Raw genomic sequence first — 25886 nt, forward strand, 5'->3', positions numbered from 1 at the left:
AATAGGGGGCCAACTATACATAACCAAATAAAATATTAATACTTGCTGTACTTCTACTATATCCAATCAACTAAAATATATGCAATTAAGTTATTACTAGTGTTGAGACACGCGCAATGCAGTGGGTAGATAATAGAAGAAAAATTTAAAAATTTTTATAAAATTTATATTTACAGCTTATTGATATATAGAAAGCTATACCATGTTAAGCACAATCAATTTGGATGACTAAATTCAACTGTTAAAAAAATAAAATTATAGCTAGAACTCACTTATTGATAAAATATTAATATAGTGCATATAATTAAATATTGCATCTTACACGTAATTAGATGAGTGGGGAGGTAAGGGTTGGGTGTTGAGAAGAGGAGAATGTGGTTTGATTTAAAGTTGGGTTATGAGAATGAAGAGTAATACGTTACGTAGCAAAAAGTTTTTTTATGGTGTATGTAAAAAGGTTACAAAAGAGAAAGGGTGGGAGATTAATGAATAAGGGGAGTTGATTAAAATTATAAAGCCCACTCATTAGTAAAATATTAATATGGTGCATGTAATTAAATGTTGCACCTTACATGTAATTAGAGGAGTGGGGAGGTGAAAGGTTGGGCGTTGAGAAAAGAAAAAGGTGGTTTGATTTAAAGTTGAGCTATGAGAATGAAAAGTAACATAGTGCGTGGCAAAAAATATTGTGACTTCGTATAGATTTATATATATTTTTAACTATATGTATTTTGAACTATACTATATTTATAATTACATCAAACCACAATGGCTCCTAAGCGATGGCTTAAAGGTGCCAACATTTTGCCTTGTAGCAGGAGGTCCGGTTAGGCCTAATCATATTTAAAATGGCGGGAGACCCGGTTAGATCGAGTCATGTTCGAAATTATGTGAGGCTAGTTGAGCTGAGTCACAATCGATACTTTTGGGCGCTATATCTATATAAGTAAATCAGCTATATCTTTGTAATAATTTGAGTTTTTGAGATTAATAGTTAGCGTCAGCAATCCGATACTAAGAACATGACTTAAAGCTTATAAAAATAAGAGTGATGCTACCTTTCCACTCTTTTTTGGAGTATATATGGACCAATCTTAGGCTTCATTTGAGATTTGGGATTGCGGGGAGATTACGTTACGTGTGGTGAGAAAATACGAAAAAAAAATATCATATTTGTTTTCATACGTAATATTACGTTTTGCATAATAGGAATATGATTTTACCCCAACTTTATTTTATCTAATAGCATTAGATAGATCTCAATACCAAACTAAGTCTCAGGGCGGAACGGATTTCATTAGTCACATCCTAAAAATAAAGCAGCTTAGGGCGCGAAAAAAAAAGAAGAAAGAAGATTAATTTCATACAAGTCTCTACAAATATAGTGAATAACAAATATATCCCTAAAAAGTTCAACTTTCATATGCAATTCCTGCAAAAGTCTAGATATTTTTAAATATATTCCTATCATTAGAATCCGTTAAAAAATTTAGTTAACCATAGATGAAATACTTAACCCTGATTAGTTTTTGACATTTTTCCCTTCCTATATTATACTGTTGTGCTTTTTTTTTAAAAAAAAACATATTTGTGATGGCAAAATTAAAAATATAAAAAATTATTTAACAGTAACAAACCAGAAGGACATATTTAAAAATATTAGTTATACTTTATATAAATATATTTATTATTTACTATATTTGTAGGGACATGTACCAAATTAACCCACAAAATAAAATCCTCCAAATGGATAGAGATTAGAGAACGGGTTGGTGGCGTATATGTGTTTAAATTATGCTCTACTTACCCAACTAACTCCACTGAAACCCACCGCTACTCCGCTTGAACAGCAAACACCAATGCAAGCCCTTTCAACACGTCGCACGTGCGAATAGTGGGCCCCGCTCCAACTGAATATTGCCACGTCATAGCCTAGTTGTGAACTCATGCTGTTTTATGTTTTGTTCCACGCAGCAGATCCCGCCCATCGCTCTCTCACCGTACATCTAATTTCTACCCAACAGGGCCGCATATTCAAAACCGGTAGAAAAATTGTAAGGACACCCCCTCCATTATCGACTACTTGAACAAGCCCCTTAGCTAAAAATATAAAAAAGACTCTCTAACTATTACCTATTTATTTAAAAAAAATTAATTTACTACCTAACCTATTAATTTATTTAATTTTTCTCCCTCCCCTTTAGTAAATTGGAGAGTTTTATTAAATTTATTTATAATTTTTCAAATTTGATCATCTTAATTACTTTCTAACAAATACAACTATATTAATTAACAGTTAGTAACTAATACAGTCATTGAATTTGACAAATTTGAACTATGGAATATTCTGATTCGATTATTCGAACAACCCAACTTTTTAAAATTTTAATTTTACCATCAAATCTTTCAATATATTCGATTTAACTTATTTGATGAGTTTTTTTATAAATTTATAATTACATAAATTATATAAAATATACTAATTAAATTTATAAAAATAAATAATATATTTAAATTTTAAAATTAAAAAGTCATTATCATCAACCGGCCAAAATAAAATAAATTAAAAATATAGATAAAAAAATTATAAAAGATTAGATAAGCAGATCAAAATATGTAATAGTTGAGGTATGTTTCATACATATTAATCTTAAATTAATTAGAGTTTGAGTGGTTTCTAATAAGAAAACAAGGTAGTTGAGGGGCCCGTTTCAAAAGAATCTATAGTTGAGGGGTCTCCATGCATTTTTGTCACAACAAAACTCGCTTCTTTCTCGGAGATTCGAGAGAGAGATCAAAGAGAGAGAGAGAGAGAGAGAGAGTGAGAGAGAGAGAGCTCGAATTCGATCGAGGATTCGGAGGAGGAGCCATGGCGCGTAAGAAGATCCGTGAGTACGATTCGAAGCGCCTCCTCAAGGAGCACCTCAAGCGCCTCGCCGCGATCGATCTCCAAATCCTATCGGCTCAGGTGAGTATCGATCGATCCATCCATGCATCTCCGCACCGCCCCCGCCAATCCCGATCTCAATCTCGTTCCCGATCTATTCCTTTCATGTTTATGCTCCTAGATCCCTAATCACGGCTCGGATGATCGTGATTACATCTGTGGCTTCCGATTCTCCGTTAAAATCCGCTTTTTTAGCTTGTTTATTTGGGCGAAATATCGTTTGATTGGTATCGAGCTTCGATTTGCATGTTGTTTATGATCGAATGTTGTAAAGTTGGGATTTTTACGGGGATTTATTGGTTACGATGATGGTGTGTTGGTCGTGTGGAAGGTCACGCAATCGACGGATTTTACGGAGTTGGTGAACAGGGAGCCGTGGCTCTCGTCGATGAAGCTGGTGGTGAAGCCCGACATGCTGTTCGGGAAGCGCGGGAAGAGCGGACTGGTGGCGCTCAACTTGGATCTGGCGCAGGTCGCGCAGTTCGTGAAGGAGCGGCTCGGCGTCGAGGTGAATTTGTGGTTCTTTCTTATTCGTGTTGCATTATTCACTGATTTTGAGTGGAAATTATTGCTTGGATTATATGCGGGGTCGGGCAAATAGCGTTTTTGGCGCGGTTGTAGTAGACGGAGCTTCTGCTGTAGAAGTGCTGATTGAGTAGAACTGTTGCGCAAAGAAGCAACAGCAGTTTTATGTTACATTGATTTCCTCGACAGATTCTGCTTCGGGTGAAGCTCGAGCTTCAAAACTAGAGCTTCTAATTTTGGAGATCACAAGCTTGTTTTAGCTTGTTGCTAAAGTAGAAAGCTTTGAACTTTTCATTTGCAAAAACGATAGAGAAGCTGTTATAGAATTTTGCCAAAGAGGCACTATTTGTTTGTTTAGAAGACTCTTTCCTGGTTACGAAGATAAGTATAATAAAACTGCACGATAAAAAAGTACCTTATCCAGGTGTTTGTTTTCCATTTTACCTGGTTTTGGTCGACATTTGACTTGGTGGACCCATTCCATGCAAAAGCTTCCCCTGGTCGAGAGCACGGTTCAATGGTTTTCATCCCATGCAGGTTGAGATGGGTGGGTGCAAGGCTCCAATTACCACCTTCATTGTCGAGCCGTTTGTGCCCCATGATCAAGAATATTATCTTTCGATCGTATCTGAGCGGCTTGGTTGCACCATTAGTTTCTCGGAGTGTGGAGGGATCGAGATCGAAGAGAACTGGGACAAGGTCAAGACTGTTTTTCTCCCCGCAGAGAAGCCCTTGACTTCGGAGGCCTGTGCTCCATTGATCGCAACACTCCCCTTGGAGGTGAGCTGCATATGCGGCTTTTGTAGTCTATTTTTGTTTCCACATCTGCCATACTAGAGATAATTGTGGTGCATAGATTTCAATCCACGAGTCTCTGTTCATTTTCTTATGCGAGTAATTCTTGTTTAGATGATTTAGTTCAGTATTTCTACTTTTCATACTTGGTGTATATTATTTTCAGGTAAGGGGTAAAATTGGGGACTTCATAAAAGGGGTTTTTGCTGTTTTCCAAGGTATGCTCGCAGATGCATACCATCAATCAAATTACGCCAACCTGCTATTTGTGATTATTTTTCTGCTCTTTTAGTTGTGCTAACACTTTGATTTCTAGAGGAAGAATTGTTTATTGCATTAATTGGAAAACAGAAAATTTCCTGTTTCAGAAGAATGCTGTTTAAATTCTTTCTTTTAAAGCATTGTTTTAAAATTGAGATGAATATATTGAAACTCTGATATCTTATGCTGGGTATGGATTGATTCAATGCATCAATCACAGACCTGGACTTCACATTCCTTGAGATGAACCCGTTTACCTTGGTCAATGGGGAGCCATACCCACTGGATATGAGAGGAGAATTGGATGACACAGCGGCTTTCAAGAACTTCAAAAAGTACGTCTCAGGTTTCTGAATTGTTAGATAATTTATGTATAGGATATTTTTTTAAGACTACTGTTATTTGACATGCAGGTGGGGAGACATAGAGTTCCCTCTCCCTTTTGGTAGAGTCCTGAATCCTGCGGAAAGCTTTATCCATGAATTGGATGAAAAGGTACCAAAATTTTGCATTTGCTTTTATTTTCATCTTTCAGATGCCAGTTTCTTCTCTAGTTTTCTCTTGCTAAACATAGTTGTCAATTAGAGAGATGGGAGATGTTTAAATTGGCTTCTTACATATCTTTTGAGGGTAGTTGTTGAACTCTTAGAAGTTACGAGTACCAACCCTTAAAAGTCCAAGATCGAATCAAAGTTTACTTTCCACTGCCTTCACTCTCAATATTTTTTTCTCCTGTTTTATATGCCTGGTTAATCAGAAACTCACTATTATACTCATTTGTGTATTTTGTTTGAATTCGTGTGAGCATGCCTTGCACAATAATATATTGAACCATGCACAACTAGTCGGAGCATGCCGGTTCCTCAATGCAATCTTAGTTTGAGGACCTCAAAATAATAGCAATGGGTCTAGAGCTCGAGATGAAGAAAAAGCAGCACATATAATGGGTTAGCAGATTTTGAAAATTCAACTAAAACAGGAATCGTGAAAGGAAAATGAATATCATGTCTGGGGTACTCATAAAGTCATATTGCATTTCGCCCTTTCATTCTTGGAGATGTTATAATAATGACAAGACATGTTTTTCTTGCTTACATGAATTCCAATTGATCTTTAGGATACTTGGCTTGCAACTTTAAACTAACTTCTACTTCTAGATTAACTCTTCTTTTTGTTTTGCACTCACAATTGTAGTAATGGTGCTATATAAGTATCTTATTGTAGTTTGCTAATCACTATGAAATGTCGTGACTATATATGCTTTCACTACGCTTTGCATAGAGCGTAGCGATAACATGCTATCCTCTTCTACTTCAGACAAGTGCATCTCTGAAATTCACGGTTTTGAATCCTAAAGGGCGGATATGGACCATGGTTGCAGGTGGTGGTGCCAGCGTCATATATGCTGATACAGTAAGCCTGGCTTCATTCTCCTGTTTCTATTTTATGAACAATCAACGCTATTATCTGTTTCTGTGCATCTGCTGAATTTTTTTTTTACCCGATCAATTGCAAATTTAGTTGTTGAAGTTCGAACTTGATTTCCATAGGTCTGCAAGGCTCCAAAATTTGCAATTTAGTCCCCTAACTTCGTTCAACGTGAAAAATATAGGTCCTGCTAATTAATCACTGAGCATCATTGTTAGAGTCCGCTCACATGACAATAGTTGAGACTTGAATTTTAATGATGAGGCCTAGATGTCTGTTTTTTTGGACAAGAGACTAATGAAAGGACTTAAATCTTATTTATATTACACTGATCAGAATTCAGGGACTAAAATTTGTTAACATTGAAGTGCCAAAGACATAACTGAAGTTAGTATCAAATGGTAAATTTGATAGAAATAAATTTGCAACTAACCCTTTTTTGCCGGTCTACTGCTTAAGGAAAACCTATGCATTTGTCGAACATTTCTTGGTGCGTTATTCTTATTATGATTTTTACCAGGTTGGAGATTTGGGCTACGCATCAGAGCTAGGCAACTATGCAGAATATAGTGGCGCTCCAAACGAGGAAGAGGTTCTGCAATATGCCAGAATAGTTCTTGATGTAAGATCTATTAGAATTTTCTCCCCTCCAATCTCATTTCTATTTTATATATTCATGGTAAGCAGAGCCTGAATTATGTCTTTTTGGGATTTGTTCAGTGCGCGACTTCCGATCCTGATGGTCAAAAGAGAGCCCTTCTCATTGGAGGGGGCATAGCTAACTTCACCGATGTTGCCGCCACTTTCAACGGCATTATTCGTGCCCTAAGAGAGAAGGTTGATCGGTTATTTTAGCAGTACTAGTTTTTCTTTTGCCCCAATCAACTTCGGCTTTAGGAGTGATTGCTTAAATTGTTTAATGTGTTTTGTCTTTTGTCTTTATATACAGGAAGCTAAGTTAAAGGCTGCAAGGATGCACATTTACGTTCGAAGAGGCGGTCCAAATTACCAGACGGGGCTGGCGAAAATGCGGACCCTGGGTGCGGAGCTGGGCATTCCCCTCGAGGTACCAAACTTTTGCTTTCGGCTTCTGCTGTTTCAGCTTGATGCCTTTTTGAAGTTATAAAAGCCACGCGTTTGGCAAACAAAATGTCTAGAGCTTTTGCTCCGGCAAGAAGCTGAAATGAGCTTCCAGTCTCCTCAAAAGCAAATACTCTAATTTTGAAGCTTCTACTTCTGCTGCATTTTGGAGCTGCTGAGATCAATTTAGTATGAAATCTTTCACCGCTCCGAACAACTCTTAACAAGTTCTTCTGAAGATCTAGCTGCGCTAGATCGGCCTGTATCCATTTATCGAGATCTTAAGATTACAACAATGGCTCTTTTTTAATATTATCATTATCTGATTCAGGTTTACGGACCGGAGGCTACAATGACGGGAATATGCAAACAAGCCATTGATTGCATAATGTCTGCTGCATGAATCAAACCGTAGAAAAAAAAGAAAAGAAAAGAAGAAAAATCGAGTTTTAGTGTGATTATTTATTCATGCTCAGTGATTTGGTGAGAACATCCATGGAGAGAGCTTAGCTTAATCGTGGTGTGCTCTGCAGAGTATAATATAACCCATGAATGGTTTCTTTTTGTGCTCTGGATGTAAATTTTAGTTGGATTTTTTGTTTTTTTTTTGTTGCAAATAATTAATAAACTTATGCACATGAGCTTCTGTATTTTTTTTTTTTTNAATGAAGTAATTTGTGGAATTGTGCATTCATCTGTATTTTTTACTTTAATATTTTATGAATCTGCTTGGCTCAATTGCAATAATAGCTATCTATATCATTGTGATATGTGCAATATGATATTATTTATATAAATAAATAGATTATTATTTAATTATATGTTCTCACTCTATGTTACACGGAGCCAATTTAATAAAATAATGTGCAAAACAATGGGCCAAATAAATTAATTCTGTGCATTAATTATTGCGTTAATTACCCTTGCATGCTTTACTATTATTTCAAACAGGGTTTAAAAATTTAAGACAAAATATTAAATTTGGCTATAAAACTTTGTAAGAAAAAACTAATCATAATTAATGCAGTAGAATTATATAAACTAAATAAAATTGTTCAAATGTTGATAGTAAAATCAAAGGAGGAAATTTCTTTCATCCTTTTCTTTTTAAATTTTTTAAATTACAAATAATATAGATTTTCAGATATGAAATAATGTGATATATCAATTCATTTTTACTAAAATTTTAGGTTCTTTAGACATATTTTAAAAAGAGAAAAATAATGTAATTTTTATTTAATGTAGGGAGATAAATGATACATGATAGTAAAGTACAAAAGAAGGTACTTTCGCAATTGAACCCCTCCATTTTTTAAAAATTTACTTATTTTAGCCTTGTTAAATACCACATGGTACTTAGCTTGTGTGACGCGGTTACGACCGTTGGGAACCGTTGGGATTCGGCAATGGCGGCGCCGACTCCTCCTCAGCTTCAACCCCCACTCTCTCCTTCTCCCTCCCCACAACACCAACACCATAATACACTCCTCCCAGCAACAACACCAACCCCCAAAACCCTAATCATCACCTCTCCCACCTCCTCCCTCCTCGCCTCCCTCCGCACCGCCTCCGCCGTCGCCGACCTCCGCAAACTCCACGCGCGAGCCATCAAAAGCGGCCTCTTTTACGACCCCCGCGTCCAGAGCTCTCTCGTCCGAATGTACGCTAAGCGCCGCGCCTGTCGCGACGCGCTCGACGTGCTCGATGAATGTTCAAGTCCAAACGTTGTTTGTCAGAACGAATTGGTCGTTGGGTTTTGTCGAATCGGGGATCTGGGTTCTGCACGTAAGGTTTTCGACGGAATGGCCGAGAGAAATGTCGTTTCTTGGAGTGTTATGGTCGACGGGTATGCGAGAAAAGGGAAGATGGATAGCGCGCAAGAGCTGTTTGATGCAATGCCTGAGAGGAATCACTTCGCGTGGAACTCGTTGATATCGGGGTATTTGAGATGTGGTGATGTGGAAATGGCTCGAAGGATCTTCGATAGCATGGTCTCTGATTGGGGAGTGATCACTTGGACGGCGATGATCTCAGGTTATGTGAAAAATCTACGGTTCAAGGAGGCCGTGGAGCTCTTTATTCGCATGCAAGTAAACGGCGTGAAGCCGAATAATGTCTCAATCGTCAGCGTACTACCTGCGATTGCTCATCTCGGTGCTCTTTTTCGCGGTCGATCGATCCATTCGTACGTCATAAAATTGGGTATAGAACTCGACTCAATCCTTGGCTCTGCTCTTTTGGATATGTACTCCAAATGCGGGTGCATTGAAGGAGCAATAAGAATCTTCGAAAACCTTAACAAAAAGGAGTTATCGGCTTGGAATTCCATTATCTTGGGTCTCGCGGCCCATGGGCGCGGTATAGATGCCCTAGATTTGTTCCTGCGGATGCAAGAGAATGATCCTCTATTGATACCCAATGGTATTACGTTTATCGCTCTTCTTAGCGCATGTAGCCATTCGGGACTAATCAGCGAGGGCAAGGCGGTGTTCGATCTCTTCACAAATTATTACCGACTAACTGCAAATTTACGGCACTATGGATGCATGATCGATATGTTAGGGCGCGCGGGGCTTTTAAAAGAAGCGTTAGAGTTTGTGGAGAAAATGCCGGTCGAGCCAAATTCGATAATCTGGAAGTCTCTAATAAGCGCGTGTCGAGTTCACAAGGACGTTGAAATGGCCGATCGCGTGTGGAGGAAAGTGATCGAATCGGGCCCTCAAGATAGTGGGTTTTATGTTCTTTTAGCCAACATATTTAATGATGTGGGGCGGTTAGAAGATGCCGGTAGGGTGAGAACAAAGATGAACGACATGCGGGTGACGAAGGTCTCGGGCTGCAGCTGCGTCGAGGTGGATGGAGTAGTTCACGAGTTCTTCATGGGAGGTGAGAGTTTTCATGATCAAAGTAGGGAGATTATATGTGTATTGCATGAGTTGGAAGGATTGATGGAATTCGAAGAATATAATATGTAGGTAAGAATCCTATTTCTTTAATTAGCATAAAAAACGTGTAGTAAGTATAAATACAATTTTAGTCTATTAATAATTAATATATATCCATGTGTTCCTTTTCGTTTCGTGCATTTTAACCTTCTGAGTTTCAGGTTTACTTGTATTGGTTTGTACTGCATCTTAATGTTAGGGTTATGCATGCTTAGATGAGCTTATTGGAAACTGTAATGTTGTGTTAATCTCAAAATGGTTCAAACATTTCCCTTATGCAAATACTATTTTAATCGTTCGAAAATAGATAGGAAAATCGAACTAATATTCAAACGTTAAAAGGTGATCAAAATTCCAGCAAAAAAAGCAGAGAAAGAACACCCAAAGATTTATTGGTCGCATAAACAAGGAATCAGAAGTTCCCTTATGCAAGTAACTAAATAGTGCATTCAACCTCTCGTTGAATGGCACTTTAGAAGGAAAAACAGGACAAAAACACAGCTGATGCAAACTAAACCGACACTTGGAAATTAACCTCGACTGGGAACGAAATTGCTGCATCACCTTCTCCGACCACAATGGTGCTAACTCCGGACGGCAAAACCAGATAAGCAGTTTTCTCGACCAAGCCCAATGCCTTGCAAGCTTCGAGACTAAAATGTGCCACGGCCTTGCCGTTGGCCGGCACGAACACCCTCTCGTATGCGACCAATTGCTTCAATGGCGCATCGATCACCTCCGGTGGGGGCTTGGAATACACTAGAACTACATGATCACCGTCGTACTTGCCTGCGTTGGTCACCTCGACTTCAAAATTAATCTTCTCATCGCAAGGAATGTCGTCGATCTTAAGAGACGGGCAATTTGTTCCGTTGAATCCGGGTTTGTAGGAGAGCGGCTTGCAGAATTCGGTGGTGTTTAGACTGATTGTGATAGGCTTAGATTGGATTTTGCTGTAGGTGTAGCTGCTGTAGCTGAGACCATGGCCAAAGGGATAGAGGGTGGTGCCATTAAAGAACTTGTAGGTCCTGCCGGGGTAGCCAAGCTCATCAATCGGTCGAAGTTGCATCGATGTCAACGGGAGTTGCTCGACGTAGTCGTTCTTGTACCAAGTTAGCGGTAGCTTTCCTCCTATTGGAATTTGAAAACATGCTCATGCTTGTAGAATAGAAGAAAATTTACCGAAACACTTACTAAATCTAAGGCAAATTGAGAGGAACAACATAAGATTCTTAAATCTTATACTATAGTATGATATAGTAAAAACCCGAAATTATATTTAATCGACAAAGAAAGATGTCATAACACATTACTATTTATCTATATATGTATTTTTGTGCTACATTGTATGTTTCTGAAGCTGGATATTTGAGAATAACTTCCTGTTTTACACTCTGTTCATAGTTTGTTCATATATGCTATGCAACAATTTCATGTATATATTACACAATTACATTGAAAGGTGAAAAAAAGGCTTATTTAGGAAATTTGTATATATATACCTGGATTATGTCTTCCAAAGACCACATCAGCAATGGCTTGTCCTCCCTCGGCACCGGGGTATCCAGCCCAAATGATCGCGCCGATCTTAGGGTTATTTTGGGCGAAAGAAATATCAAGACAACCGCCTGACAAGATCACCAGGATGACCGGGCCTGCTGAAGCCTCCGCCACCTTGTTTATGAGCTCATTTTGGAACCCTGGGATGAGGAGATCCATCCGGTCCTGCCCCTCGGCCTCGACCGACAAGTCCAACCCGGCAAGTATGATGGTGGCGCTCGCACTCTTGGCGGATTCGATGGCGGGGCCAAACAGGCTATTGCTCGTGCACTTGGCATCGCAAGCCTGCACGTACTCGACTTTAACATCCTTGGAGAAGGCATCCAATGGCGAGGTGTAGCGGCATGGCGTCCCTGCATTCATTTTGGTATGTAATCAAACACCCATATCTAAAACATAGTTTTTGCATGCTTTGTCATACTTTTGAACTGTGCATGTGTAACGAAAAACCAATGGCCGAACCTATGCCTTTTCCATTTTTCACAAAATATATATAGGAGTCATTTACTCGATGAAATACCTTCATAGTTTCCGATCATGGCCGTGGTGGAGTTTGCATGTGGCCCAATCAAAGCAATGTTCTTGAGCTTCTTCGAGTCTAGCGGTAGCGTGTTATCCTCGTTCTTTAGGAGAACAAGAGCTTGCCTCGCAGCATCAGCAGCTAATTCAATGTTGTCTTTGGTGCAGATGTCATTCACTCCGAGGGATTCGTAGGCTGGGATGTTGTCAAAGAACCCGACTCTCATCAGGAGCGTGTAAAGGTTCTTCAACGCGTTGTCAATGTCCGACTCCCGCATTTTGCCTAGCTTCACCGCGGACTCGGTGTAGTTCATGTAGTAGTTCAAATTGCCAATCCCACAATCCAAATCCAAACCTATATAAAACAACAAAAAAATTCAATATGAGCTAAATTGCAGGTAAGTCGAAATCTACATGTGTTCTTCTGATTTCACTATTTTTCATAGGTTGATTGGGGTAAAATGTGAGTTGTTTTTATTGTTTCAATTGGGAAATGTTAGAATTAAACTGAAACTTATAATATTGCTGTAAAATTTGTACCAGCTCTCATCACTTGCGCGACGGCTTCCTCTTCGGTGTAACCGAGCCACTTTACACTATCGTGCATCACTTCGATGGAGTCGCAATCGGACACAATATATCTGAAAAAGAAAAAGTCAAAAAGGATTTTCTCCTCCAAAATTATTGAAACAGCGAACGAAAAGAGTAAGTAGGAGCTGCTGATTCTTCTCACCCATGAAGGTTCCATTTCTCACGAACCGTCTGCGACAGGAGCGGAGTGTTCGCGCACATCGGGACGCCGTTCACGAGATTGTACGAGCACATGATGCTGCTCCCGTCACCTTCCCTTATGCACATCTCGAAGGGCCGTTCGAACGTCTCGATCATGTCCCGCTCGGTAACCTTTTGAAGCTCATTTTTAAGAATTACGTTACAATCTCAATCATTTTACTTGCATTGCTAAACTAATATGATCTCAATCTCTGTGTATATATGATGAACACATTAGAATCATTTATCATTTAGTAAATAAAAGGAGTAACAGCATCTGCAGATCATTTCAGAACAAATTAGTCCAGATCATATTTGAAATTCTTGCAGAATCATAGTTAAATTAAGATCAGGTAGTAAAATTCTTATAGGATCATTCATGAAATTCTGCAAAACATTTATCAGAAAGTATTCATTACGATTCGATCTGCTAGCAATAATAACTCGTTTGGTCCAAACCATCGGCCCAGAATGCTTAAGTTCAGTTATTATTACTAAAGTGCGAGACCTCATATATTCTAATCAGAATTAATTTTTCGAACTGATGTGGAACTATTGGGGCGTTCGTTATAGTGTTTAAGTAGTATATTCAATGGTGTTAGATCTATAAATGGAGACATATAAGTTCATACCCTGGCGTCATAATTGAACCGTGTTACGCCGAACCAGTTGTCGAGGTCGTAGGCGGCGAAGTGCTTGCAGCAGGTGGAGACCTTGAGGGGGCGGGAGTCGGGGTCGTTGTTGGCGGCGTCGAGGCCCTCGACGTCCTGCATGCCGCGAACGAAGTTGACAGCGTAGCGGCCGGCGAGGAAGGGGTCCTCGCCGGGGGTCTCGAGCACGCGGCCCCACCGCGGGTCGCGGACGACGTTGATGTTCGGGCTCCAGAATGTGAGCCCAGTGTGGCCCAGGTTGTACATTGCCCTTGCCTCTGTGGATATCACCTGCACCCATGCAATACATCCATGCAAAGTTGTATAGTAAGGGCGCCAAAGTAATTCAAATTTTTAGAAAAATAGGTTTACTGAACCTGGCCAATTCTCTTCCAGAGAGATTCATTGAAGGCGGCCGCGGTGAGGATGACGTTCGGAAAGCTGGTGGCGCCGGGGATGACGTCCCCGAAGTAGGTGCCGTGGCCGACGTAGGAGACGCCGTGCAGCGCCTCGTTCCACCAGACGTATCCCGGGAGGCCGACGCGGCTGGCGCCGCGCGCGCGGTCGCCTTCTCGGCCAGCGTCAGCCGGCCCACCAGGTCGGCGACGCGGGCCGGGTACGGGAGCGAGGCGTCGCAGTAGGCGAACCGGCCCATGTCGAGGCCCAGCGCTGCGAACCGGGCCGGGTCGCAGACCTTCGTGTAGTTTGCGCCCGCCGATCTTATCGGGCCACGCCTTGGGCTTATCGGCCCCCCATTTGGGCTTCTCGTAGAAGCAGTAAGAGTAGAAGCATTAGTAGTCGAATGTAGAGAACGAGATAGTGAAGGAGAAATTAATGTGGAGAGGAGAAGGAAAATATGAAAATAAAACAATAAAGCCATTGTTTTCCCCTTTTTTTTGTATGAGAGGAGAGGAGAGGGGAGGGGAGGGGATTAAAGGAGAGGGTTTAGGGGGGTTTTATATATAAGTATATAGGAGAGGGGAGAGATTTAAATTTCGAAGCTTTAAAGAGTGAGTTTTAAGAGGAGATTTTTTTTTAGGATAGGGGTTGTTGAGACTTTTTTTCCTTTATTTTTGTGAAACAGATTTTTGAAATTCAGATGGGGATGGGTCGGATTCGGGTTCGCAATTGGGTTTGGATTTGGATTCAATGAACAAAAATTAGATCTTATTCATAACCTATTATTTGTTTAAAATAAATCATTAGAAGTTGTCTCAGGAGTTTTGCTAGGAATTTTGAAACTAATCCTTGAATTTTAATGGTTTAATATTTGTTTAATATTTCGACCCGTTTATTAAATAACTTAGCATAAGAACGAAATCACCGTTTCGGAGCAGAAAATTTTGAGTTTAAATCATTTTCAAGCTCGAGTCACATTTAATTTCTTCTAACTAAAATTCATTAAAATATCACGATTATAAATTTAAACTATTAAAAATAAAATATTAAAATACTGTTCTCTAGCAAATATACACACACAAATGGGGCGGGAGGGCCCCAACCTCCGGATTTGGGACGGATTAATTTTAATTCTATTTTTAAACTCCACTTTCCACTCCATTGAGGATAATGCGAAGCGGAGACAATTTTTTAAAGGATCAAAATGGATTAAAGGAAGAAAAAGTCTCTTGCCTCCCGCTCCATTTTCTTGGCGAATCCGGACGAATTCGAAACGAATTATGTTAAAATCCGGACGAATTCGAAACGAGTTATATTTTTCTATATTTTAGGTTCTCGCTCGTCGCTCCATTTAGAGCGGATCAGAACAGAAGCTCTACCGACCCGGATCCATTTGATAAACTAGAAATAGGATACAATGGATCTAGGAAAGATTCAATAAACAAAAATGAGGAGTTCCAAAATTGGGGACTAGAGGTGCAATTTATCCAAAAAGAAACAAGCAAAAGAGGAGGAAACCATACAAATTATATCAATCTACACTTCTACAATGACTTGAAGAAAAGGGAAAAAGAGATGCTGGTTCTTGAAGATGTAAAGAATTACAAAGCAAAGGTTTAAGGATGCAGTTCTTTTCTGTGAAAAAGTGCGACTCCGATGAGTCTTGCATTTCCTAGATTAATCGCCGGTAGGGGACGCGACGAAGAAATTTACGATTTTGACTTCAACTTCAACTCTGCATCTGATGAAGGAAACACTCTGCCGCGGTGATTGAAGATCATGAAGTCGAGGTTCGTTGGGAGCGAAACGATCCTGCATTTCATTTGCCAGTTCATTAGCGAAAGAGCGCGAGAGAGAGCTCTACACAAATACAGTTTCAATCAATTGATACAACCAAATATTCCGACAATTGCAAGTATGAATGAAATAATTCAGGCAGGCTCCCGACAAGTATTGCAGAAATAAAATTCTGACTTAATTCCGCAGCATTTTGATGGCCGTATTGTCGGGAATACCGATCTCGAAATCACTATGTGAGCCTTTTTCTTGGGAAATGGGTTTACTTTAGAGCACATCTCTAAGCATTTGGACATGGGATGTGGATTCTTTTTATCTACTCAAAGTACACCAGTGAGAAAGGCATTAAGCGCCAAATCTCGACTAGGCTTTGACTATAGCATGTCCTCCGAAAACAGTCGATGGAGATATGTAAGTTCAAAAATGCACCACAATATTTGGCACCTCCTGTGCACTCATTACAACATACTGCTCCGAGAGAGAACAAAAGGGCTGTCCCGACAATATGTAATTGTTGTTGTGGTGTTTTGTGCAATTATTTTGCAAGAATTATATACAAGCTGGTTCAGAACACAAACTCACTTGCGAGAGAATACGCACTTGAATATGCGATGCACTTAGCACAAGAGAAAGTAAAACTTTCTATGCCACAAAAAGAGATGCAACATCAGAAAATGAGGCGAGTTTAGACCAAGAGCTACTCTGTCTCGTATTTTCAATCCTATTGAATGCAAACATTGAGCATACTAATAATAGGCAATAGCATAATCAGACAAGTTACATATTGTAATTCCGTAAGAGAATGTCTGAACGTGAGAGTAAGGAAAAGTCCTCTGATCCAGTTTAAGTAGAGAACGCGAACCTCAGCCACTTTGTACAGTAGCTGCCATATAGAACAACGGAACCTACATCAAAATTTGTTCGAACATAGCATCCGAGAACTCTCTGCTAGCGTCGGCAATTCTAGGAAACGATCTAGCAGCGAGTTTTCACACATGGGAGGCTTTAATCCGACAATTGAAGAAAGGAAAAAAAAAAAAAAAAGAGGATCAAAACACCCCAAAATTCAAACAAAAAAAAGTGTAATTCCGAAATTGGATGGACAGAAGAATGATTAGGAAGATACCACGCGTCGATGGTGAAAAGATGGAGATAACAAGGAGAAGCAATGTGAGAATAAGAGAGAGACCGGATGGAGAGATACCGAAAGCATATAACGCACTCCCTAAGTGTTTTGATTTCTTAAGTTTGGAGAAATGTGCTTTACTAGATAGAATACCAAATCCAACCTTAATGAAAAAAAAAAACTATGCAGTAACAACAACGAGTTATTGATATATATATATATATAAGTCGATCTGTATTGACGTTCTGAACGAACCCCTCGTACTGCGTTCCTAAAAAAACCAGCGTACCATGTCTCTCCGTACAGGTACCATGTAACATTGATCTCATCAACTAGCTTACACGTAATTTAAAACCGGCACAATATCATCCTAAGTAACTGATAATAACTTCTCACTAACACATAATACTCAAAACCACTATCATACAACACCCGGTCGCAAACTCGAAAAGTTTTCCTTCTTCAACTTCCACCTCAATCCACAAACTAGAAGTGAAGCTATTTTTAAATAATTTCACACAAGAATTGATTAATCATGTACAAGAAGAAGCTAAAATTGAAAAAAAAAAAAAAAAAAGGAGAAAAGAATACCTGTTTTCATCTGAATCAGGGAGGATGGAGAGGAATTTTGTGGGCGCGGCGAGCCCCGCCCACATGCAAAGGGCTAACCCTAGAAGCAACTCCACCACCACCTACAGTACATAACACACAGAGATCCACCATTACGAAAGATCGAAAAAAGGGACGAAATTGTAGAAAATTAAGGAAATAAAAAAGAGGACTCAGAAATTCAGAACAAAATTTGGATTTTTGACAAGTTGGTTTCGGAAGTAGACGAGAATCCCCAAATAGCCAAATCCAAAAAGAGGCGAAATTAGAGAAATACTTGTACTTGGAGAATAATAATAACTCCAAAATTAGGGGGAGAAAAGTTGGGATTTTGAGACCAGTAGGATCACACAACTATCCAAATATTAAAAACGGGGCAAAATTGTTGAAATATTAAGAGAATAATAACTCAAAATTATGGAAAAAGGTGGGGTTTTGAGAGGAGTGGGATCACACATACATTCATGGGAGGCCCCGAGAACTCTTCCTCCACGATCTTGAGCATCCCTCGATCTATTACGCGACGAAATCGATCCAAAAACAAAAATTAGACATCAAAACAAGGGGGAAAACAAAGATTAATCGCACCAACTGATCCGATCCGAAGATTAGGGTTTAGAGGGGGGAGGAGGTTACACTGGATGGTGGCGTAGGCGGCGTGGGCGAGGATTAAGCCGCCGAATACTCCCAATGCGAATCCAAATCCCATCTCTCACCCCTCCCCCCTCCTCTCTCTCCTCCTCCTCGTGGATTCGAACTAGGGTTTGCTTCGGGATTCGATCGGGGAGAGAGAGAAAGAGAGAGAGAGAGAGGAGAGAGAAACTCAAATTGACAAGGTAAAATTTATGGAGACCCCCTCGGTTATAGCTCATTCTGAAATTGCCCCACAACCACTTTTTAATTTGCGTAATCACGATAATTCCATCAAATTCAATAGTTTAAAATATTTCATGTGAATAAAACTAGATTAACTAGCTCCTGATAATAGCTTATTGCGCCATAAAATTCAACGATAATTTTTAACTTAATTAACTACAAAAACTCAAATAAAAAAATTATAAATTAAGTGGATATCAATAAATAAATAAATAAATAAATATTTCACAATGGCCTATATTCATAGTTGAGGGGGGGTCTCCCTACATTTCATTTTATACATTAGAGTTGTAAAACATAAATCACAGTACTGTAACATTATATATATTTTTGTTCTAATTGATTTTATTAGTATTAAATTTCGAGTTCGAATCATGTCAGGCTCCATTTGCTTAAATCTGATACGACGCTCGTATCGTTTGTTGTGCACACCGGCCTATCATTGGGCTCGAATCCGGTTGGGTTCCCAAAGGCCAAAGCCCGAGTTAGGCCCCAACGGATTTCACTTAACGGGCTGAGATTCGGCCCGCTAAGTTTTTCGAAAATACACAAAATAAACAATGATAACTTTGCACACAAATTTTCACAACAAACATATTTGCCTTTCCGCGAAGTCGAGTGAACCGCGACAAATTAATCCATTAAGCGAAATCCGAAAGCTATTTTTGAACTAAACTTCGAGTTTCAGAAGTGAAGAGTTGCAAGCGAGTAAGCAGGAACAGCGCAACCAAATAAATATATCGACTCGGAGGAGAGTTTATCTACAACGGAACACTAACCATGAACTTAACAATCCAATTTCAGCATATATCGAGATAATACGCTGGAATTTACAACCATCTAAGTACTAATTCACGCGAGTTTATACGACTGATCCGAATGTTTTCTCGCTGCTGTAGCACATGTAGAGGAAACCGTCGTCGTCTTTGTACATCCCGTATATCGAATCCATCAGGCTTGCTGCGGAACAAGATACCAAAGATGCATCAGAACTAAACTTGCCGATCCATAACATGAGCGGAAATTGAACACACCTGTTTGAGGCAGAGTATTCTTCACAAACACAAAAAGTGCTTTTCCCGGCGAAAGATGTAGCCTGCTGCTTAAGATGTGGATGAACTGGCCGACCGACATGTCGCGGGGAACCAGAAATCTGCGATAGGGTGTTGCATTGTTACACAGTAAGAAGTAATTTGCTAAGTTTAGTTGGTTTGTGAGAAAAATGTAGCGCAACGCAAATGACTAAATTATTACTCGATCCATGAGCTCTCTCTACAACATAGCGTAGGAAGCGAAAACTGATTAAATCGTCAAACATGAACAAGTAACATAACTCCATAACAGTAAACATAAGTACATGGATTTCGTTCATCTTTTTCCTGCATTGCGCACAGAAGCTAAGTAATCTACACGAAACATAATGACTAGCGATATGCCAGCGGTCGGAGCAATTGCGACAAAAGCAGCAGGACAACAGATGAGGATAATAAGTTCTACCAATTCGAAGTAGCAACGTACCTTTTCTTTTCCATCTCCGGAAGATCAGCCCTCGAAAATCTTTCAACAATAACCTTCGAGAAAAGAAAACAAGAAATCTTTAAAAACAATCCTTAACTGAGGATTGGAAAATGATATAAAATTTTGAGGTACATTGCACATCTAGCAAACCAAACTTTGATAAAAGTTGCGCGTGAATGCCTATTAATAAGATATCGAATTGGTTGATAAGGTGGTGGCTAAGAGCATCATGCTTCTCCGATGATAAAAGATGCAGTTACAAACACGTCAATGAAGAAGCATTTAGCCACATGCTTCTACGATGGTAGTTGTAACCGCAGTTTTACCGTATAAAAGAACGAACGATTGAAAGTGGTTTCAAATTTTTTTTGGATCTTTCATCGTGTAAAAAGTGTTTTAGAACCTATTCACGCCGCAAAAGTGTGAAATAGGACTTAGCATATGACGATTCAGGGGCCTCGACTTTCCATAACAACGCTCATTTTAACAGCAAATACACATCTCATCGAAGCTCATTTCAACCAATTTGATACATTTATAAAATTCTGCGCAAAATTTAATTTAATCACCTTCCTAACAACTCTTAGCATCATTTATTTTTTTTTTTTTGCTTTTAAACAACTTGAAATTATTAGCATTGTGTGGAAACTTTGTATTAGTGCTTCACACTCTTGTAATGCTTAGTACTATTTTTTTTTTTTGTTTTATCGCAACTAAAGATTACAACTTTGAATCGTATGTGGCAAAGATTGATTAAATCCGCTTGAGATAGCAATTAATTTACAGAATAATTTCCAAAAAAAAGGAAAATTAGGAGAGAAAAGAGGAGAAATTAACATACGGGGACTCGATCGGGATACTTCGCGATGATGTCCTTAGATTCCTTCACCCGCTCCTCTGCCACAGATCAAACGATTCCCACATAGATCAACAAAAACGGAGCGAAAAAAAAAATCTCAAAAAAACTCAGAAAATGGGGGAAAAATCTCATATTTGCTGCAAAAGGGGAAAAAAAATCTCAAATCTGCAGCAAAAAAGAGATAAACCTCACATTTGCAGGAAAAAAAACACTCAAAAAAGGGGAAAACATCAAATTACAGCCAAAAAAACCCAAAAAAAGGGGAAAATCAAACGAAATCGAATGGGAGATGCGGAGAATGATGACGAACCGAAGGTGAACATCTCCTTGAAGGGTCGGATCTGCTTCATTGTGCTTCGAATTCACAAGAGAGAGAGAGAGAGGGAGAGAGAGTGGAGAGAGATTAGGGTTTCGAGCTAGGGTTTTTTTTATTTTGCTTTTTCAGATTCGGAACGGAAAAAGACGATTATTGGTACGGACCTATTTCGGTACACGTGGACCAATCAAAAAATCGTCTTTTTCTTTTTTTCGCGCCTCAATATTTCGTACTGAGGGCACGTCGCATTTATTTGTTTGGGGACAGGGAATTGATTGGGCCATTGATTGTGACCCCACCCACTTATTTATTTTAATATTTTTTTTTAGAAAAAACTTTAAATATCTTTCTCGTAGTTTCGCACTTTGTCACTTTACTATCATGTGATTTCAAGTGTATCAAGTTAATACTCTGTAGTTTCGCACTTTTTCACTTTAGTACCCTGTGATTTCAAGTGTATCAAGTTAGTATCCTGTGGTTTCGTAACTTTCTCACTTTAGTACCATGTGATTTAATATTTTGTTAAATTATATATCCCGAAATGAATAATAAAAAAAAAAAATTAAAACCACAGAATACTAGCTTGATATAAAAATAAAATTACAGGGTACTAACTTGATACACTTGAAACCGCAGGATACTAAAGTGAGAAAGTATGAAACCACATGATACTAACTTGATATACTTAAAATCACATGATACTAAAGTGAAAAAGTGCGAAACCATAGGGTATTAAGAATTTTCCCTTTTTTTATTTTGAAAAAATACATATAGATCCTTTTGGCTACAATATCCAAACTTTAATAAATTAAATAATTTTTTATACATTTTAGATATATTTTAATTTTGAGATAATATGTACAATACCAAAATCTTTAGCATTTTGGCGAATAGGTATGTGAAGTTTTTATTTTTATAATAAATTTTTATTGGGGAAAACTTCAAAAACCCCCCCTGTGGTTTCGTGCATTCTCACTTTGCTACCTTGTGGTTTAAAACGTATCAATTTATCCCCCTGTGGTTTCATTTTTATCTTTTCGGAAGCTTTTTCGTTAATATTTCGTTAAATTATATACAAAAAACTTCAGATAACCATCTATATTTATCGAATAGTCACTTTAGTATCCTTTAATTTTAACTTTGTCACTGATTTTAAAAAAAAATAATAATACAATTGATAACAAAAAGATAAAAACGAAACCATAGGGGGGCAAATTGATAAGATAAAAACGAAACCATAGGGGGGCAAATTGATACGTTTTAAACCACAGGGTAGCAAAGTGAGAATGTACGAAACCACAAGGGGGGTTTTTGAAGTTTTCCCTTTTTATTGCTTGAGCGAAGCTATTAATTCAACAATTATTTTGATCGCATATTTTATATATAATTATGTATAACTTCAAAATACAAAAAAAAACTTACTTTTTATCTTCTAGTTTCAATAATTAGGATGAATCTATTGCTTTCTTTTTATGTATTAAAATAGAAAATTGTATATTTTTTTTTATATTTTAAAACTTGATAAGATTTGCGAGTACCAAATTAAACGACGTATATATATTTAGTAACTTTGACTAAACTAAGCTTGGTGTTGGATTAAGCTTAAAAGTTTAGGACTTTTGTGGAGTATTACAGTGTCGGTGTTTGCTCGTCGTTTCTTTATTATCTTCGTCTTTGCTCATTTTATTTATTTAGAGATTTACATATATAATGAGTCTAAGCTTTATAATAATAATAATAATAATAATAATAATAATTGTTAGGTCGAAGGTCGCGACAAATTTATTATTATTATTATTATTAAAAGAATAATTTTTTTAACTTTTTCTTTGTTTAGGTTTGTGAACCTTCTTTTAATGCCTTTTTTTCTTTTTCCTAAGACACCTGCATATGTAAATAAAACCTACTTACAACCATTTCCTCACCAAAAAAAAAAAGGAAAAAAAAAAACAGAACTTATTTTGTCAAAACAAAAAAAAAAGGCTAAATTACAGATTTTTTATAAATACTATTTTTTTACTTTTTTTCTGTAACTTTTAAAAACTTATATTTTACCCACTCAATATTTTAAATTATTACATTTAGCCCCCTCTCCATTATGGTTTCGTCACTATTCCGTTCATTCCTTATAATTTATACTTAAAATATCTTCAAAATAATAAAAATATATTAAAAATTATTTTTTTTATAGAAAAAGTAAAGATTATTCGATCATTATTTTATTTTTATTAACGCCGTACCTACCCGGATAAATTTTTTTCTAAAATTTTTAAGAAAATAAAAGATAAAATTTTAAAAAATAAAAAAATATTTATAAATTTTTTTTTTGATTTATTTGCCAAATAACAAAAAAAAAAAAAAAACCTGATACTCCAGTCTTCATGGATGAGCCATAAAAAAAGTGCAGTCTGCTCACCAGACTAGAAGCTGAAACTTTTAGTCCAACATTGCATGCTCCATGCCATCCCCGTCGCCGTCGTTGTCGTTGTCGTCGTGACCCCCTCGCTCTATCAAATATCAACAACTTCTGATTCTGATGCCTGAATAACTAAAATTTTCAAGCAACAAATACTGTAGACATATTTGGTTCGCTTCTTTTTACCATAAAATCGGAATCGGAATCGGTGAATTTGTTGTGAGTATTTGGTATGCGGGAGTTTCATTCTAATGCCAATTTCCGAGTGGAATGAGAATCCTCCCGGTCATCTTTTTTTTAAGCCGGCTTAGGAGCCGGATTTTGAATTGAATCCGGACGGAATGAATATTTATTCGGATTAAATTTATTTTTTTCAACTTTTTAATTAAAATATGAGTTAAAATTTAAAAATTAAATATATAATTTTAAATTTTAATTTGAGGTTAATTAAAAATTAAAATTTAATCAAGTATTCGAATCTAATTTATGAATTTGAATTTGAATTAAATTTTAATTTATATAAAGTTTTATTCAAATTTTATTTCAAACTTAAATTAAATTTATGGATTCAAATTAAAATTTAAATTGTAATTTTAAGTTTGGAATTTGAATAAATCAAAATTTAGTTTCATATTTTGAATTATCCACTCAATTTCAAAGTTTAATTTTTTTTAAAAAAATAGATTTAAATTTTGGCAGTATTTCAAAATTTTGATATAAATTTTTAATATTTAATATTTAATTTAAATTTAAATTAATATATTATAAAGATAATGTTAGTATATTAATTTGATTACGTTTTTTATATCCACCTGAACCAAATACTGATAATGGGAATGATTTATTCTGATTCCGATTCAGGTAATGAACCAAACAAAATTAGGTAATGAGTCATTCCAATTCCGATCCCAGTTTATTTTGATTCCGATTCGGATTCCAACTCCGACTTTGAGCCAAACACGCCCTATGTGTATTGACTGCTTTTATTGCAAATGATAAAATATTTAATAGTTGGTATTTGACATTTCAAAATAAGCATAATTTTTTACATTTTCAACTAAATTTATTTTTTAAAAATAAATATAACTGATAGCTTAGAAATAAAAATATTTTGTCGTACGTTTTTCACATTGTATACAAATAAAATAGCAAGACTTTTTTGATATATTAATTTATTCCAAACTTGCTATGTTATTCTTTATTAGACCTAGCTCTTTCATGCCACGTGGCTCAATGAAATTGGATAATTTTTTTTGAATAAATTTGAAATTTGATTAACTAAATACTCTAAATGAAAATTTTTATTTTTGAAAATTCGAGGCAGCCAAATAAGGTGATCTAATATAAAAACTCATCTTATATATCATATTATATGTAAATTAAATGTCGGTTGGTTCGACGTAATTATAAATACAGTATATAGTTGAAGATGTATATATTAAAAATACAATAGTTATAATTATATACATCTTATTTGGTTGGATATAGTAAAAAAGCACTACGACTATAAATATTTTGGTTGTTTGCATGGGAGTAAAAAGTGTAATTATAAATTTCTATCTTTTTCTATGTATAGGGCGGTGAGATTACGTACCCTTTGTACAGAAAAAGAATATTTGTTTAAAAAAAAAAAGATTACTAGGGACGTAAATTTGTTTTTGTTTAAAATTATTTTTTTCAAGTGCTACAATTTCAAGTGCGGCTAATTTCGGCGTAATTCTAAGTGCTGCGGTTGAGCCTCATTGTATAGTTACAACTGCAGTAGTTGAACTTAAATATATTAAAATAAATATTGAATTTGGCCTTGTATATAATAATTATAACTGTAATATACTTGTAATAACGAGTAATGGTACAACATCTAAGAATCTGTGCGAGGAGGGACTGGATCTGGATACGGGGGCAGCACTAAAGAGCATATCACTTTGTGACACTTTTTAAATTTTTTATTTTTATTTTTTATTTTTTATTTATTTTTTTTGTGTGCATGCATGCAGTTGTATTTGACCAAATCAATATTTATTTTGCTTGGTCAGCAAATCAGGTGTGCTCACATGGAAGTCTAAAAAGATGTGCTGCACAGCTCATCTACACCTTTGCCGGCGTAGTAGTAGCATTAGTGCTAATTAATGCTGCATGTATATATTATGCATGATGCTTTGCACACGCGCAAGGTGTGTAAACATCTGATAACATTTTTGTGGTTTCGTATTTTCTTATTTTAGTATTTTATAATTTAAAGTGTATTGAGTTACTGTTCTGTGATTTTATTTTTATCTTTTCGTCAGTTTTTTCATTAACATTTTATTAAATTATATATAAAAAACTTTGGATACTTCGTCTAGATTTATTGAATATTTACTTTGGTGTATCCTTTAGCTTTAACTTTGTCACTGATTTAACGAAAAAAATTAATGGAATCGATAGCAATGAGATGAAAACGAAACCACATAATACTAAATTGATACACTTTAAACCACATGATACTA

At 37.0% G+C, this 25886-nt stretch overlaps 4 protein-coding genes and 1 pseudogene across 5 annotated transcripts; 2 read left to right on the plus strand and 3 right to left on the minus strand.

Moving 5' to 3' along the window:
• Positions 2782-7693, plus strand: LOC109719706 (ATP-citrate synthase alpha chain protein 2). 2 transcript variants are annotated; one of them, XM_020246489.1, is made up of 11 exons: positions 2782-2968; positions 3279-3455; positions 4010-4252; positions 4434-4485; positions 4749-4863; positions 4942-5023; positions 5810-5941; positions 6477-6578; positions 6677-6793; positions 6906-7022; positions 7368-7693. In XM_020246489.1, the coding sequence occupies exons 1-11, from the start codon at positions 2870-2872 to the stop codon at positions 7437-7439; spliced, it is 1308 nt and encodes a 435-aa protein (XP_020102078.1). In that variant the 5' UTR covers positions 2782-2869; the 3' UTR covers positions 7440-7693. The 2 variants fall into 2 exon arrangements, with proteins under 2 accessions (XP_020102078.1, XP_020102079.1); XM_020246490.1 differs by having other exon boundaries at positions 2783-2968; positions 5846-5941.
• LOC109719297 (pentatricopeptide repeat-containing protein At1g08070, chloroplastic-like) lies at positions 8443-10011 on the plus strand. The gene has a single exon (XM_020245871.1). It carries the CDS (start codon positions 8443-8445, stop codon positions 10009-10011), a length of 1569 nt encoding a protein of 522 aa, XP_020101460.1.
• LOC109719092 lies at positions 10381-14361 on the minus strand (annotated as a pseudogene).
• Positions 15319-18238, minus strand: LOC109719096 (membrane magnesium transporter). The gene is made up of 4 exons (XM_020245625.1): positions 18049-18238; positions 17873-17925; positions 17395-17495; positions 15319-15692 (listed from the first exon to the last, which is right to left on the minus strand). The coding sequence occupies exons 1-4, from the start codon at positions 18119-18121 to the stop codon at positions 15590-15592; spliced, it is 330 nt and encodes a 109-aa protein (XP_020101214.1). The 5' UTR covers positions 18122-18238; the 3' UTR covers positions 15319-15589.
• On the minus strand, positions 18903-21110 carry LOC109719165 (autophagy-related protein 8i-like). Its single transcript, XM_020245708.1, has 5 exons — positions 20976-21110; positions 20648-20703; positions 19807-19859; positions 19323-19441; positions 18903-19248 (listed from the first exon to the last, which is right to left on the minus strand). The coding sequence occupies exons 1-5, from the start codon at positions 21013-21015 to the stop codon at positions 19151-19153; spliced, it is 366 nt and encodes a 121-aa protein (XP_020101297.1). The 5' UTR covers positions 21016-21110; the 3' UTR covers positions 18903-19150.

Source organism: Ananas comosus, linkage group 13, assembly GCF_001540865.1.
Source record: "Ananas comosus cultivar F153 linkage group 13, ASM154086v1, whole genome shotgun sequence".
In the NCBI taxonomy this organism is placed as follows: domain Eukaryota; kingdom Viridiplantae; phylum Streptophyta; class Magnoliopsida; order Poales; family Bromeliaceae; genus Ananas; species Ananas comosus.